Source organism: Fusarium musae, chromosome 2 (assembly GCF_019915245.1).
Source record: "Fusarium musae strain F31 chromosome 2, whole genome shotgun sequence".
Classification (NCBI taxonomy): domain Eukaryota; kingdom Fungi; phylum Ascomycota; class Sordariomycetes; order Hypocreales; family Nectriaceae; genus Fusarium; species Fusarium musae.
In genome coordinates, this window is record NC_058388.1 from 2,152,070 (window position 1) to 2,168,148 (window position 16,079).

The 16,079-nt window shown below is 49.8% G+C and overlaps 6 protein-coding genes across 6 annotated transcripts; 2 read left to right on the forward strand and 4 right to left on the reverse strand.

The window, feature by feature from the left end:
• Positions 1–528: 528 nt before the first annotated feature.
• On the forward strand, positions 529–2,136 carry J7337_002600 (uncharacterized protein; the record flags this gene model as incomplete). The annotated part of the gene is made up of 3 exons (XM_044820327.1): positions 529–651; positions 983–2,030; positions 2,102–2,136. 3 exons carry the CDS (start codon positions 529–531, stop codon positions 2,134–2,136), a joined length of 1,206 nt encoding a protein of 401 aa, XP_044684627.1.
• A 666-nt stretch (positions 2,137–2,802) lies between these two features.
• J7337_002601 (uncharacterized protein) lies at positions 2,803–4,022 on the reverse strand (the record flags this gene model as incomplete). The annotated part of the gene is made up of 2 exons (XM_044820328.1): positions 2,803–3,208; positions 3,271–4,022. 2 exons carry the CDS (start codon positions 4,020–4,022, stop codon positions 2,803–2,805), a joined length of 1,158 nt encoding a protein of 385 aa, XP_044684628.1.
• A 577-nt stretch (positions 4,023–4,599) lies between these two features.
• J7337_002602 (uncharacterized protein) lies at positions 4,600–6,879 on the reverse strand (the record flags this gene model as incomplete). The annotated part of the gene is made up of 3 exons (XM_044820329.1): positions 4,600–5,149; positions 5,206–5,901; positions 5,954–6,879. The coding sequence occupies 3 exons, from the start codon at positions 6,877–6,879 to the stop codon at positions 4,600–4,602; spliced, it is 2,172 nt and encodes a 723-aa protein (XP_044684629.1).
• A 1,960-nt stretch (positions 6,880–8,839) lies between these two features.
• On the reverse strand, positions 8,840–10,106 carry J7337_002603 (uncharacterized protein; the record flags this gene model as incomplete). The annotated part of the gene is made up of 2 exons (XM_044820330.1): positions 8,840–9,957; positions 10,079–10,106. The coding sequence occupies 2 exons, from the start codon at positions 10,104–10,106 to the stop codon at positions 8,840–8,842; spliced, it is 1,146 nt and encodes a 381-aa protein (XP_044684630.1).
• Positions 10,107–11,940: 1,834 nt separating this feature from the next.
• TIF1 (translation initiation factor eIF4A) lies at positions 11,941–13,369 on the forward strand (the record flags this gene model as incomplete). The annotated part of the gene is made up of 4 exons (XM_044820331.1): positions 11,941–11,974; positions 12,101–12,178; positions 12,236–12,660; positions 12,716–13,369. The coding sequence occupies 4 exons, from the start codon at positions 11,941–11,943 to the stop codon at positions 13,367–13,369; spliced, it is 1,191 nt and encodes a 396-aa protein (XP_044684631.1).
• Positions 13,370–14,371: 1,002 nt separating this feature from the next.
• Positions 14,372–16,007, reverse strand: J7337_002605 (uncharacterized protein; the record flags this gene model as incomplete). Its single annotated transcript, XM_044820332.1, has 4 exons — positions 14,372–15,121; positions 15,174–15,479; positions 15,536–15,924; positions 15,995–16,007. The coding sequence occupies 4 exons, from the start codon at positions 16,005–16,007 to the stop codon at positions 14,372–14,374; spliced, it is 1,458 nt and encodes a 485-aa protein (XP_044684632.1).
• Positions 16,008–16,079: the final 72 nt, after the last annotated feature.

Here is a 16,079-nt window from a genome sequence, read left to right on the forward strand (position 1 = left end):
TATTACCTAAGGTAACTTAGCATTCGTTGTCTCGGCCTGCGCTTCCATCACCTCCGCTCCATTAACTAAGGTATCCGCTCTGAAGGGACCGGGATTTGCGCTAGGTACCTACCTACCTACCTAGTACTTAGGTAGACACGGAGCACCCACTGCCAGCACATGTCCTGGCCCTCTTGCGAATCACAAACTTTCCGCTCCGAAGTGGCTCGGCTCTAAATTCCAGGCAACTTAATTCGTCCTGCCCCTCCCGCTCCAAGCAAACACACTGCCTGGAGGATGAAGGACCCTAATTTTTAGCTGCCAGCCTGCCGTACCCGCTGTCGCATGTAAGCAGGCCAATCAGTGTCATTATCTCTCCACTTTGCTGCCGCCTTGCTCTGGCAACAGCACTGCTGTCAGGATCTTAGCCTCCTAGCAAATCTCTTCCTCTTTCTTCCCCATCTAATAAATATTTCATCTCCTCTTCTTATTTTTCAACTTTCTTCTTCTTCCCCTCTTTCTCTATCGCACTCACTCACAGCCAAGGGCATGGCATATCTTCATCTTGCGCACACGTTGGCAGATGCTTTCAACGCCCTTGCTGATGAAGTTCAGACCTTGACAGATCGAAAGACCGTCTTGGAGCACAAGCTTCGCTTTGCCCATGAACAGGTAAGAATAAATATTTTCTACCCCATGCAGTAGTTCTAAGCTTAGAACCCGGCCCCCCCCCCCCCCCCCAAAAAAAAAAATACCTGTCTACATACATGTCCTGGCCGCGCAACGTCCTGGGATTGTTTCGGCGATACCGGAGCTGTCGGCTTCTTTCCCCTTATCCCTACCAAGTCAGCATGATGAATATCATTAGCTCTAGATCAAGAGCATCAGGATGAATGACCCTGTTGCCGAGATTGATAACCTATTTTTCTGATATCTGACGTATCAACATCCTTTTCTTCCATCATCTGCAATGGACTCATCACTGACTCGAAACCAAAAACAGTTCCAGTATCTGGCTGACAAATATGCTCCAGCCGCGCCAGAAATAGCTGATACCCTGGCTAAGCTCCAGATACCTCCGTATACATCTGTTGATAATTCATTGCCTGTTCCTCTTCCACGCGCGTACAGCTCCGGTTCCCAACACCAGCTTGCCCTCGTCATCCGTGACGGACGCCGAGTAGCTAATCAGCTTGCCTCGCTGGGCGAAACAAGTAAAACCACTGGCACTGGCTCCAGCAGAGAGACCGAGTCGCAACCTTCCCACGTAGCCACTTCCATGTCGACAGCGCTAGAACAAGACTTCACGGTCCAAGGAAAGAAGGGCCATCTCCAATGCCCGTTCTCCAAGCCTGCCACGGCTAGCGGCTCTGGGGTCCGCGACGAAGATGCACAGGACACAACCCCTCATCATTCGACGGACCCTATCTGCGCAGCCATGTACGAAGAATCTACTTCTCAGCAAGCCCGCACAAACACAAACGGCTCATCAGCCGTCAAGTGTCCCATTCGTTACATGGACAAACACTCGGCTGAGGAGATTGCCCACTATGTTGAGACGCACAAACATGAACTCCCTCGAAGCCATGAAGTTTGCCTCCGCCGGTACCAACGTGACGAAGATCAAATCAAGAAGATAGATTCCAAATATGGCGATATAGTGAGCATGATTGAAGGGTTGGGTCAGCTTCACCAGCCCATGCTACCCGAGGCTGAACAGGACCCGAATCGACCAAATGACGTGGCCCAGCCATCTAATGAAAGAGTTGAGAACTGGGCACAGGCTGTTAGTGTAAACTCGGACCCAGATAATACACAGGTGCCGACTCTGGAGGATGGAGACCGGCAGAGTCATTTCGATCGGCCCCTCAAGGAAGTACGTGTTGGAGAATCGCCCAGCCGGCCTTGGGGAATATCTATTCCAGTCTACAACCTCTCAGGTCACGGCGACGACCAACCTCTCTCACCACCACCAGCGCCTGTCTGCATGCCGATCTCCGCTCAAGCTGCTGCCAGCGCCCAGGAATCAATAAAGAAGATGCCAGGCAAATGTCCATTTGATCATACAAAATTGGCTGCCATGGGTATACCCTCATCATTCAAACATGACACCCCTCCTCAGGTACCGGAACACACGGTTTCATCCTCACCTCATAAGGAGGGCGGGCCGCCTCCACCCCCTCCACATCAACATCAACATCAATACCAATACCAATACCAATATCAACATCAACATAAGGCACCTCCGCAACCTGCCTTCATCAACCCTGATATGACCAAAGGGACAAACGACAAACCTCAAATGATCTTCACTGGGCCTGTTTTCATTGGGTATCCAATGGACCAAGCTATACAATTTATGAACCAATACAGGGGGAACCAGTAATTCCCATAATGGTGGCGTTTCACTTTTCAGTTATAGCTTTGGGACAAGAATGCATAAGCGACGGCGTTGGCGAATTCGATTTCATAGGATGCAAGCGATGGCATTACGAAAGACTTTGTAGATTTTATTTCAACACATACTGATCGGGCGGACATAGCAGCCGCAAGTTGTAATTGATTACATGCTTTGATAGTGGCGTAACGATATTCAATATTGGCTCTGATACAAACACATCATCGCCCTCTATTATCCCAATTACAACCGAATACTGGCACCCAGGGATCTTCCAATATAATGATGCCCGAAACGCCATATAGTCCGTTTAAATATGTATAATCAATATAACCGAGCCGTGCCCAATATCCATACCTTTAGTATTGAATGATCTTGTCATTACTATCCCCAACTTGCGTCGAGCTTCCCGTTAAAATGTGACTTTATACCCTTCGGTCTCCCCTCTTATTGGTGTCTCCCTCATCCTCTTCATCATCATCGTGATATCTGCCCTCTGTCCCATCTCTACCCCACAGTGAGATATCATCGTCCGACATTAACACGGCTGCGTCTTCAGGATCCATGAGCATCGAGTTTTCAGAGTCTGCATAGCCGGCCTCGCCCTCCTCAGCTGATAGACCTGTAGGCTCAAGGCCTTCTTGACGCGCGAGCTCTTCGGCGCGAGCCATAGTACGACGGTAAATGATAAGCCCAACGATAAGACCAACGGCAGCACCCAAAATCATGCTTAAATAATTGATGGCTTTGCTACCGGCGGACATCTTATCACCCTTCTCAGCTAGCAGAGCAAGACGACTGCCGATGAAAACGTGGACGAGGAGTTTGGGGCTGAAATCATATTGGCATCAGCGATCAGGACCCGGGCAAATACCATTCATTGGTGAACATACCTTGACAATGCTGTGGAAATGGTAAACGCCAGAGGTGTAATGCTGGGAATAGTGGCGAGGAAGCCGTTGCTCAGACTGAACGGAAGTGGACAGAATCGGATAGCCGTAAGATACCAAATCCCCTCCTGGCGCAACACTTGACCCAGAGCAACAAAGCGATGATCCTGACCGACCATGCGATCAACATAGCCGCTTAAAACAGTTCTGCTCGCAAGGAACGCACAAAGGGCACCAGCCGTACATCCGGATGCAACAATGGGCCAGCCTAAGGGAAACCCATACACAAAACCCGCGATTGTGCTCGCGGTCGAGTATCCGACAATCGGAGGGAACGAAGTAACGAAGACCAGCAGAAAGGCCAGAGTCCAACCTCCCGGAAGAGCGCGCCACTGCTCCGCCTTTGGCTCAAGCCATTTGAAGAAGACATGCGAGTAAATAATAGCCAAAACGCCAAGCACACCCGCTGCGACAACGCCTACGAGGGCAAGAATCCGCTGGAAAGGTGACAGGCGCAGATACACCTTCAGAACCTGCTCACCAAGCAGATTGACCGTACCCCAGATGCGGCGTACGAAGCTCGTCTTACCACCGCCAGCATAGCTACTACTCGCGCGGCGACGGTTCATCAGCGGGTTCGATAAACGGCGGCTCGAGGACGTCGCAGCCCAGGGAGGACGGTTTGGTGAAGGAGATGAGCCACGATCTGGAGACAGGGCGAGAGCCTGGGCGGCTGAGTTGTAATCCGCAGGCATCTTTAACGAAAAGATCTTGAGTTTCGATTGACTGGGTAGGAATTGGAGTTGAGTTTGATGGGGGCTATGTGGCCATGTCTGTGTATTGGGTTTCGGATATAGGTAGGTGAGATTCGGAACGCGCGGATGGAAATGAGGTTATAGTTTGAGATTGAAGACCGTGAGGATAGGGTCAGAATGGCTTTTTGGTAGTATAGAAGATCAGGGCCTCGAATTTACCAGCCAACGATCGTATTTTCGCATTCGATATCGCTTGAAGAAGAACTAATGGCGATGTTGTAGAGCTGGAACTGTCGTCGTCGTTTCATTGGGGCTGCGCCAAAGTTACATGACGTTGCTAGTCTAAGCGAATCTCGAGCGGAAGCGCCCCGCTAAGCATGGCGCTAATCCTGTCCTGTCAATACATGATGGGCCTGTATGTACGTATATATCAAATGGAGGGCACCGACTATGGTATCGAAGCCGATCCAAGGTAAGGTAGTGACTAAATCGACAGGTATCACATGCAACTTTCAACACATTGGCTTATAGATTGGAGTCTGGTTTTACTGCTTTCTTCTATTCACGTCTCGCATTGTCATCGACGGCCGCTGGGCCCCTTGGGCGGATCACGCACCAGGAGTCTGACTTTGCCGTCGCCAATCTCGACGCCTTGGCTCAGTATGTCCACCTCTTCTTTACCATCTGAGTCGCCCTCCTTGGCGAGAGACTTGTCCCAGCTACGAGCATCGATTCCTAGGATACCCCCCATATTATTGCGGTCTCCAGGAACAGAGAACTCTCGGTACGCATACCTCCACTCGTTGAGAAAATTCCGGATCGCCCTGCCAACCTTGTCCTTTCCGTTCTTACTGTGGTGTCCAGAGCCGGTGATGGCATAAATGGGTTGCGACTCCCTGCCGTTTTCCATCAAAACCTTTTCAAGGTACTCGACAGCTTCTTCAGGGTGAAGACCGTGAAGATCGACATACAGTTCCAAATCATTGGAGTTGCCCCTGTTACGTTCCTCGTATAGTTCTTTTGCAGCCTCGCGATGAGCTTTGCGCATAAGATCGTTCTCACTTTGTCCTCGCAGGCTGAGAGCTTTAGCCGCCCTAGCGTCATTGCGATTCCATGCTTGTGCAGCACTGTGACAGCCAGTCAGCACACGGAAAATCCCAATTCTTACTACAAGAACACAAACCTTTGAAGAAATTTATTACGAAGGCCGCCGTGCTTAATGGCCTCCTGGCGAGCCTTCAGATATGCCTTGTTAGCACGCTCACCGGTCTCCAGCCACGGGATATGTTTCGGACTTGGGATGGCTTGAGCTGCAGCGCTGTTTTCCCCATTTCGTGCAACTGTCGAGCTTCCATTGCGCCCCAACCCTCTCTTAAGTTCCGGACGGACAGGGGTGGGCGAGGGAGACATCTTGACAATATCAGCCAGAGAGTTAGGCGCGTTATTCTCCTTGTGCGAATGTCCATGGCCACCTCGCTTGCCATGATGCTTCTTGCCTTGCTTGATAGATGCAGAACCAAGCGAAGGGAAGGCATCGTTGTCATCCAGGGCAGGGGCGGAGATATCTGGCTCTCTGGTCTGGTGTCGACTGCTAGGGCGAGATCGAGCACGGGGACTGGAAGTTCCCTGGAAATGCTTCAAGCCTGGTGGTGGCGTAATGCCCACGGCAGGGAAGTTGTTGCTGCCAGCGAAACCACTTAGATGATCGGGGGTTTCAGGTCTTAGAGAAGGGAATGAGTTAAGATCTCCCAACTGTAAACCGCCGTGCTTTGATGGTGGCGTACTGGCACCGTCGAGGGCGAGCTTATTCATCAGTTTGGTAGGATCATGCGAGAAAATGCATGTCTCTCCTGCCAAGCAATTCCCCATGACCCAATATCTGCAAGAGAAATGTTAGTTTACAATACGGAGAGGCTCGGACGAAAACATACTTGCAAAGGTGGTTGCTGAGATCATGGCTGAATCGGCAATCGGCGCGTAAGCACGAACCAGTCGACATATAGAACTTGCAAATAACCCCCGACTTGGATGAACCTAGAGGAGTAGTAGGACGATCCACGGATTTCCCAATCAGGACGTTTCTGGGTTCTTCCAATGAAACACCGCCGGGCTGGTTGTCCCCCGCTTGGCATTCCATAATGGAGACAATAGTTGCACTGAGATCATATCCATTCTGCGCGAGAGCGGCTTCAATCTCATCGTCCGACTTTGTCTGCCCAAGGATGGAACGCAACATATCATATGGCGACATATCAGCTGACTGTGCCGACATGGACGAGAACTCGGGGGCTGCTGCGTTGAGAGCACTTGGAGTACCAACAGAAGAAGTCACGCTAGCGGCATCATCACTGACGAGCCACTCAACATTTTCCGTCTGGTATTCACCTAGAATCTCTGTGGCCGGGGTCGGGTCGCTAGCAAATTCGTATGCATTCAAGTTTGGACTATGAGGAATGACGGGTGTCGCAAGAGCCAGACGTGGCGATGCTCGAGGCGAAGAAAAGGGAGAAACCGTGGAGGAGATTGTCCTGCCAAAGGTGGAGGGAACAAAGCCCGGAGGAGCAAGGGGGCTCACGGCCAGTCTTGGAGAGCCCGACATGGGAGTAGGCGAACCGCGCCAGGAGGCAGGTGAAGGGCGTCGTAAGATCGTCTGTCTAATAGGAGGGGGTGACGCTGATGTGCCGCCGCCGTCACGAAACCGCCAAAGAGCATCTAGTATTGCGTTGTCGAGGGAAGTGCCGGTGAGGCTCGTTTCTTTGCGGAAGAGCTCCTCGAGTCTATCTGTCTTATCCTCGTCTTCCAGTGTGGCATCCTGCAAGATCGGCAAGCACATCTCGAAGTGCTCGTCGGAAACCATGATGCCGACTTGTTTTATTCAATGCGGTTCGCACGGAAAGGGGTCGAAGCTATGGACAGTTTGCTCAGAGCAGATCGAGGCTCACAATAGCGGAACAGGGGTATCTAAGCTGATGTGGAGCTGATGCGAAGCGCAGCGATATCTGGAAACGTGTTTCGAGCTTGTACAGTGGTGTTCTGCGAGAAGAACAAGAAGATGCAGAGGCTACATAGTCTTCGATTAGCTTTGCTACGTGTAGACGATATAAGAGGTAAGGCGGCGAAGCTGAAGAACAGACAGACAGACAGTGGAGAGTTGGACATAGAGTCCAGCTCTAGGCCAGATGGCGGCGGGGGTTAGCAAACGGAACTTACAGATTAAAAGGTATGGCAAGAAAAGCAGAAGGAGGAGAATAGGAATCAAGAACAAGAACGCAGAGGAGACGAAATAAAAGTGAAAGTGAAATTGAAATTGACAGTGAAGGCGAAAACAAAGAGAAGCGCAAGCGCATTCAAGCAAAAGATTAATTAGGTACAACGGTGAAAAGGAGGAGGATGGGAGATGATGCAGTGTTAGGGACCCGACAGCTTAAGACTAGTCCAATCACTAAGGTAATAGAAAGGTGGAGGGCGGACGGGAAGCCGAGTGGGGAGTACACGGCCCCCGGGAAGCCTCCAGGGAGACGAGATGCTAAGCTGTAGAGGGTTCGTGAATCAACTATCTTAAGGTACCTACCTACCTTACCTTACAGTGGCTATCTAGTACCTAGGGTGGCAGGTCTGGCAGGTTGAGGAAAGTTACCACCTCATATATAGTAGCACAGTAAGGTACTGTAGTGTATATGGATGGGGATGACGGAGTGGAGGTGCACCCCATCTTCATCACAAGTATTATTTGTTGTTTAATAAGTTAGGGGGAAAGTGATTCAGATCGTGTTTCGGAATTGCAAGACGTCGGCTCTGTTAGCAGAGACATCTAGTACCTATACATAGGTTCATGTGTACATCGGCTGATTGGTGCCTATTAGTTAGGTAGTAGGTATGTACCCGTAAGTTCATTACTAGCAGCCTGGAAGGCATGGCTGGCTCGTTATTAAGTTCGATCCCTTGAGGTGTTGGCCTCTGATTACTTGCAAAAGGCCAATCAAGGTTGAATAAATACAGGCTGAAGACAACTTTGGCACTTTCAGTATAATACAATTACTAGGTATTGTTCTAACTTTAGTTATTGTTTCAATATTCAGTCGCCTTATTTCTAGCTGGGCACTCGTTCAGCCAAACCAGCCCAGTCCTGCATGGCATCACGCATTCGACGACTGTCTGCTTTCACATTTATCGCTGGTGATCAAATAAGGAGCCTTGGATGTTATGTTAGATGATGTGACATTTGTCTGCCTTTTCTTTTTTTGCCCACGACAGACATGATAAATTCGGCTCATAGTACGAAAAGAGGTTCACAAACATACGTAGTAGGTAGGTAGTAGAACACAAATTTTCGGTGACAGAGAACATGCCCTTTCCTCCGTTCTGGCAAGGTCATATCACTAGGTTAGTACCTAGTCAGATCTATGTAGTGTTTTCAAAGACAAAAGAAATTATCACATGGCCTGATTGAGTGGTTTCGAGGCTGAGTAAGAGTCTAATCGTAACAATAAGTATAGATGTTTCAGTTCTAGTGAACAACACATTATGTCTGACTCTCAGGCGCCCCATTCATGCAATATATATAGGTACCTAGAGTTGATCATTGTACAGATCGTCGTTCATCATTTAGCTGCCAATTGCCCGATTACATCAGGCTCATAGTCGCAACTCCGGTTACTACTCGATGGTTGCCGAGCGTATCACAGCTCTTGATGTTATGTCTTGCAGGATGGGGAGGCTGGCTTCGGCGAACTCCCCCATATTTCGCTTCTACCTAGGAAAGGAGTTATAAGTCGCTAACTTGGATCGAATTACAAGGATAGAAAGGGTGACTCTTTCTAGGGTATTTCTATATCATCACCATCGCCGCCAAAACCAAAACTGAAACCATCACCTCCTTTCTGCTCTTGTTCATGGTCTATTCCACCAACAGCAGCATCCCATTTACGTTTTTTGCCGCTCTTCGTGTCGGCCAGGTCCAGGGCTTTGTCCAGAAATTTCGGATAGCTGCTCTTCATTCTCTCCACGAAGAGTTGAAAAGGGTCCGCGACCTTATCATCGAATCCACTGACCTGGCCAGCCTTGTCCCGCAGGAAGGAAACAACTTCTGATACAAGGCTTAAGCTTTGTGGCACGAAGTTCTGCGTAAGTGCAATGCCGCTCTCGAGATTGACCACCAGATGCCACCATCCGCTGGGAACATGAAGGATCTCCCCGGCTTTGCAAATACCCTCGACGCAGTCAGGAAGTTGCCGTGCTTCTTCATGAAAAGTGAGAAGCCATTCCGCGATGCTAAGGGGACTGGTGACTTCGCTGCTGTCATCAGAAACGTAAACACCGGGGACCTGTGTAGCTGGTGGGAACATTATCCAATACTTGGATCCCTGAATTACAGCGTTCCAAGCACTCGTTGCGTTGGGGTCTTTGTGGAAGGTTGAGCCACTTCGCTCGGGGCCGACAATCAGCCATCGATGGGCAGGGCGTTCGTCTCCAAGAACCTCGAACAGATCAGGACCAAAGCAGTCTGGTCTCCAGTATGCAGTGCCTGGCTTCTTACCGACTCTGATACCCATCTTTTCTGCAAATCTCCGGTCAAAGAGATACAGAGGGCTTTCGTCGCTGTTGTTCTTCATGTATGTGTGATAGGTTGCGAATGGCCAGTCAACAGCCTCAGCACGAAACTCGACTTTGCCATACATCTGGAGCATGCTATCTATAGTCCACTGCTCATATACTGGCCATTCTTGAATGCAATTGGTAAGTACGAATGGCTGCTCAGTCCATTTCTCAGCATACTGATCGTGAGTCAGGTCCTCGAAGCGACGGATCTGGTTTGCCTTGGGAATATGCGAGGTGAACCGGGTAAGAATGACATGACTGCAGGCAAATGGCCGGTGAAGGACATCTGAGAAGACACTGCTGCAGTCGATTTTGGTCCCTTGGTCACTGGGCAAACCTAAAACAGTTGATCTCCATGATCCTTGCCATCGGATATCCTTGCTATCTGGTGGTGGTGACCTTAACGGAACTTAGTTCAACAGCTACTTCAGAGTGCCTTTATGTCTCAAGTGACCTACCGGAGAAAGATAGGCTTCCAGAATTCATCGGAGTGGCAAAAGGCGTATAAGAATTTGCAGGTGTGGCCAAGCTTCAAAAGAGCCGCAGCATCAAACTGCTCTAGTACAAGCGAGATAACCTCGTCTGGCAGAATTCTCCAGCTCCCAATTGAGCGCCTCGCATTGCGACCCGTGAAGAAATACTGGTTGCCTAATGGCTTGAGTCCTAGTGGATGAGGAGGAATTGAGTCACTTTGGGAAGTTGACTCATATATGTCGTCTCTCCCATCACAGAGTGAATCATGATGGCCAGTGCCATTGCTGACGATGGCTGAAGGCATTTGAGTGGTGCCGAGCCTGCGGTTGCCTGAGCTGCTGTAGGGAATATGAAAGAAGTAACTTGTAGAGAGAAAATGGGAAGAGCCTGCTAAAAATCAAGACTCATGAGAAGAACGAGGCTGAAGTGTATGTATGATACGATTCGTCAGGTGCCTCTACGTTGAAATCACACAGATACGGCGAGTTCTACCTACCGACCTACTAGGTAATTTAGTGTGGGCGGAAGAAAAATTCGGCTGAGGAATGGTTTCCGGTAACAGCCTCGCGGGGAAAGATGAGACTAGAGTTATACTGCAGCTTGACTTTTGCTCAAAAGTGAGGCTACCCACGCTGACTTTCCATAAGGTAGCTTTACCTAACTGTGAGTGCCTGCTCAAAGGTATTTGAAGACTGTTCATTGCATACCTGCGGTGGGAAAGATTGGTAGTTTGTTAAACCACCGACTAACTAGTCGACTACCTTATAACAAGCTGAGTGATATGGTTTATCATTTCTCTCAGCGAGCGAGGGAATATCTTGGGCATGCGGTAAAAGATGACAACCCCGAAGGCTGATATACTATTCTCTACAGTTTTGGGTTATAATTGTGATAGTGCATTTGCAACAGGAAATGTGAACAGAAGTAGGAGTCACCCACATCCTTTTTTCCCGTTCCCTGCACCTTGAAAACACTAGGTGGTCATCATGTGTAAACACCTTAGGTCAGGACCTTAGCACCTTGGGTAGGTATGGATGGTTCAACCTATGGCAAGCTTCTCATTGAAGTTGAGAACAATGACATGGCACATGCCACACACAGGCAGGCTACAATCAGTCTATCAGTCATTGGAAACATCACAAAGCAGCGTTGTAGGTGGCGGGCGATGATCCGTGGGTGGAGGAGGGGCATGTTTTTTTTTTTTTCAAGGTTCTAGCGAGGGGCGGGGCATAGTGGGATGGCTGCAGCCCCGTGCTATCTATCATAGGTGGGTGGTTGGGTGGTGGACGTGAGGCAAGTAGAAAAAAAAAAAAACTTCTTTCGTTGATAGAAAAGTCAAAGTGAAGAGGGAAAAAATTACTCGCCGTACAGCTGTACCGTGCTGTAGACGGTAGACTGATGGCTAGGTGCCCTGTGACTGGTGAGTGCCCTGCCAATGCAAGGCAGAGACACCAAACCAAATGTACCCTAATCCCGATGCCCCGCTAAGGGCTTCTATCATTGGCCAGTGCCTCTATTGAGGTAAGCGGGTGGGCAGCAATGAAAAAAATATACTGCCTCCACGACCGCCCCTCATTCGACTTTTTTTTCCTCTTCTCCTTCATACTCCATCCAAAGGAAACAACACAAATAACCATCCCCATCCTAGGTTCTTGTCGATTCTCGTCAATCTCACGAGACTCCTGATCCTAGTCGATACTAGCTTTCTTTTCAACCAAACGACACAACGGCGCAGTCTTCTCGAGTAGAAGTTCTGCCCTCTTTTTTCGCTTCCGTCACCCCGCGATTTATCAACCCTAGATCGAGCTGTGCTTGATCTAGATTTCCCAGAGCCTCAACCGCAAATATGGCTGACAAGGGTCTTGAGGATGTCCCCGAGGGTGAGTTATTGCGTCCTTCACGCTGCCGTAGGCTTCACGATGCGCTTGAGTTCCTGAGCGCTCTCATGCGATGAGGGCAAGCCACTCGTATCATCAACAGACTTGCTGACCACACATGCCTTACAGGACAGATCGAGTCCAACTACGATGAGACCGTCGACTCCTTCGATGACATGAACCTCAAGTCTGAGCTCCTCCGAGGTGGTAAGTGTCTCCCACACCTCAACAAATCCCTCGCATGCCGCTCACAATAATCTCTAGTCTATGCCTACGGTTTCGAGCGTCCTTCTGCTATCCAGCAGCGTGCTATCATGCCCGTTATCAAGGGTCACGATGTCATCGCTCAGGCCCAGTCCGGTACTGGAAAGACCGCCACCTTCTCCATCTCTGTTCTCCAGAAGATCGACACCAATGTTAAGCAGTGCCAGGCTCTGATCCTTGCTCCTACCCGTGAGCTTGCTCAGCAGATCCAGAAGGTCGTTGTTGCCATCGGAGATTTCATGCAAATCGAGTGCCACGCTTGTATCGGTGGTACCAGTGTCCGTGAGGATATGAAGGCCCTTCAGGACGGCCCTCAGGTTGTTGTCGGCACTCCCGGTCGTGTTCAGGACATGATCCAGCGCCGTTTCCTCAAGACCGACAGCATGAAGATGTTCGTTCTCGACGAGGCTGATGAAATGCTTTCTGTAAGGAACACAACAATTTCTCACCTTTGAGACCCAAATGCTAACATTATCTCAGCGCGGTTTCACCGAGCAGATCTACGATATCTTTCAGCTTCTCCCCCAGTCCACCCAAGTTGTCCTTCTCTCTGCTACCATGCCCCAGGACGTTCTTGAGGTCACTACAAAGTTCATGCGTGACCCCGTCCGCATCTTGGTCAAGAAGGACGAGCTTACCCTGGAGGGTATCAAGCAGTTCTATATTGCCGTTGAAAAGGAGGAGTGGAAGTTGGACACCCTCTCCGATTTGTACGAGACTGTCACCATTACCCAAGCTGTTATTTTCTGCAACACCCGCAGAAAGGTTGACTGGCTCACCGACAAGCTCACTGCTCGCGATTTCACCGTCTCCGCCATGCATGGTGACATGGACCAGGCTCAGCGTGACCTGATCATGAAGGAGTTCCGATCTGGCTCTTCTCGTGTCCTGATCGCCACTGATCTCTTGGCCCGTGGTATCGATGTCCAACAGGTTTCCCTGGTCATCAACTATGATCTCCCTGCCAACCGTGAGAACTACATTCACCGAATTGGTCGTGGTGGTCGTTTCGGCCGAAAGGGAGTTGCCATCAACTTCGTCACCGCTGAGGACGTCCGCATGATGCGCGAGATTGAGCAGTTCTACAGCACCCAGATTGAGGAGATGCCCATGAACGTTGCCGACCTCATCTAAGTTCAATCTAAAAAAAATTTGAAAAAAGCAACACGGGTCTTCCAATATCCGTTACCAGGCTGCCTCGTCAGCTATTTATGAGTGGACGATACAGGGCAGCCTGACATCTTTGGGAGGAGCTTACGGAGAAATCTCTTGTGGCAGTTGTTGATAGATCTCGTTTCTAGAGTACCGCGCTGGAAGGTCGGCAGGCCTTTCCATACGAGCTGCCGCCGGTCCGGAAGGTGACCGCCGGGGAGGAGGTCAGAACTTCGACTTGGCCGCATGGCAAAAGGCTTCGGGGCAGTCCTTTGCGCCCTTAATACCTTTGGGGGGTGCATTGGGGGCTACCAAAAGTAATGCAACGGTTTTTTTAACCTGCTTTTTGTCTCTGTTATTTAGGGTGTCGTTATCATGATGAATGCTTTTCTTTTTATATTTCAAGATTTTGACCAGATTTTGCGTGAAGACAAATGCCGAGTGACTGGATAGGATGTACCTGAATTGTGATCTAATAACATGTCGACATCCACAATTCCTATTTCTTCATCCAATCCTGAAGTGATAGAAGTCTAGGCTTACGGCGTTTTAACAATTTGAAGAAAGCTATCTTCTGAAGGTCACTGTATCGTCGACAAACTAGATACTAATTTGATGATTAAATAAAGTATCTAACCCGATAGCCTGCAAAGCCCTCGTAAACGAAAGTATTGTGTATAGCTCGTTATCCCATCGTGTTCATCACCCTCTGATGCTCGAATGTACATCCCTGCCCAAATTACAGTAAGCTATATACGACTCCTGCTATCTTTGAGGAGAGCGAAACAAAGGAAAAGTCAAAGATAAGTGCACCTGAGTCAAATCTTGGATCTGCCCATCATAACGCCGTGTGGTATCGCCGCCCCATGATATATAAACTCAAACAAGCCATGGCCTAAAGAACACGGCTGAGGCTCGCTGAGCCAGAACAAACAAATTGATCAAACCTGCATTTTTGTCTTTTCGGGGAAAAGTCAACACTATCTAGTAGCCCTGACCAAAATGAGTCTGCGTAGGAGGTGGACTCCTGACAGCCTGGCCAGCATAGGCACCAGGGATAGGGACAGCCTCATAAGTGGGTTCATCAGTGCTCACAGGCCCGTGTTGCGAGACTTGGACAGTGGGGATGGCAGGAGGTGAGGCCTCAGTGGGTGTGAAGGCAGATTGATGTAGCTTGGGAGTAGCAGAAGGGGCCTTCATAGGAGGAGCCTGAAGCTTGAAACCAGTCTCCTGGGCAGCAAATTGAGACTTGGGCTCCGCAAATTGGGTACCAGGCGTGAAGGTAGTGGGGTTCTCGCTGATGTCGGACAGGTTTCGATAAGCAGCGGGAGGGTGACGGGGAGACATGGCATAGGCGCTGAGAGCGGGGGACTTGGGGCCGAAGCCGGGAGTGTTTGGAGCAGACTGGCTGCGGAGCTGGGCGAGGTAGAGGTCGGATCGAGCGCGGTCTCGCATGTCCATAGACTTGAAAAGGCGTCGCTTTGTGTAGTAACGATAGAAAACAACGCTGTAGAGGAGAATGCAGAGAACCTCGATGACCACCTCGATGATGATGCAGATCATGGCCCAGTTCTGAAGACGGCAAACAAGAGCATAGTCGACTTTCTCACCGAAGACTTCAGATCGATGGTTGTTAACACAAGACCAACCCCACATATCCTGGTTTCCACTGTTGTTCTTTGAGTTCTGGAAAATGACAGCTGTGACAACCCATAGAATCAGGGCAAGAATGAACTATATCAAGTCAGTGCTGGCTTAAGCCAAGCCCACAAGATTTGTGACTTACCCAGCCTATGGCGAACATGGTATAGTAGGTCCCGACTTTCTCGGCACGTCGATGACCACCTCGACAATAGGAGATAAAAACAACAATGCAAGCGACAAGAGACACGCATGCCATGGCAAGAACAAGTTTCTGGGGCCAGGCGCTGGTGTTCTTGGCCCATGAAGGCATCTTGCTTTGATCAGGCAAAGCTTTGGTAGCGTTAAAGATTGTAAATGAAGCAGAAAGCATGGCAAGGATAATAAGAGAGCAGCTAAAGTTAACACCACGGAGAGCGAACTTGGCCAAGCGGACTCGGGCCTTGATTTTCTGTCAAAGTGTAAGTGGGATGTCACAGAGTCAGTTGTTATGGCGGAGTTACATACCACATCGCGCGCTTGCTCCTTGTCAGTTGACGCCTCGCGCTTCTCCAGGATATCTTCCTCCCGAAATGTTGGGCTCAAGGGATTCTTGAGATGAGCAGGCGTCCCTGGCACCTTCATGGCACTCTTGAGTGGCGTCTTGGGAGTCATTGGGACGGGAATGGATTCTCGCTGGCCGATGTAGCCAAAACCAACGTCTGCGGGTTGAGGTTGAGCAACGTGCGACTTCTCGGGGTCGGCAAAGGGGGACCGAGCCTCGACGGGTGAGTGAACCGAAGTAGCCTCAGCAAATCGAGGAGTTCGGGGTTTCAGAGAGCCGTCTGAGGATGAGGAGTCCGAGGTACCAGGTCGTGCTGAAGCGAGGTTGAGTGCGGCAGGCCGCCTCCTATCTTCTAGAGTATCGTCAGTCAGCATCATGGTCGTTGATCGTCGTCAGCTCTCTCCCTCGGATCAGAGACGAACCTGGGCCAGCCATGTTTATAACAGGTGAATGTGTGAGAGGAAAGATATATCAACAGAAAGATGTGCAAGTGGATGGATAAGAGCT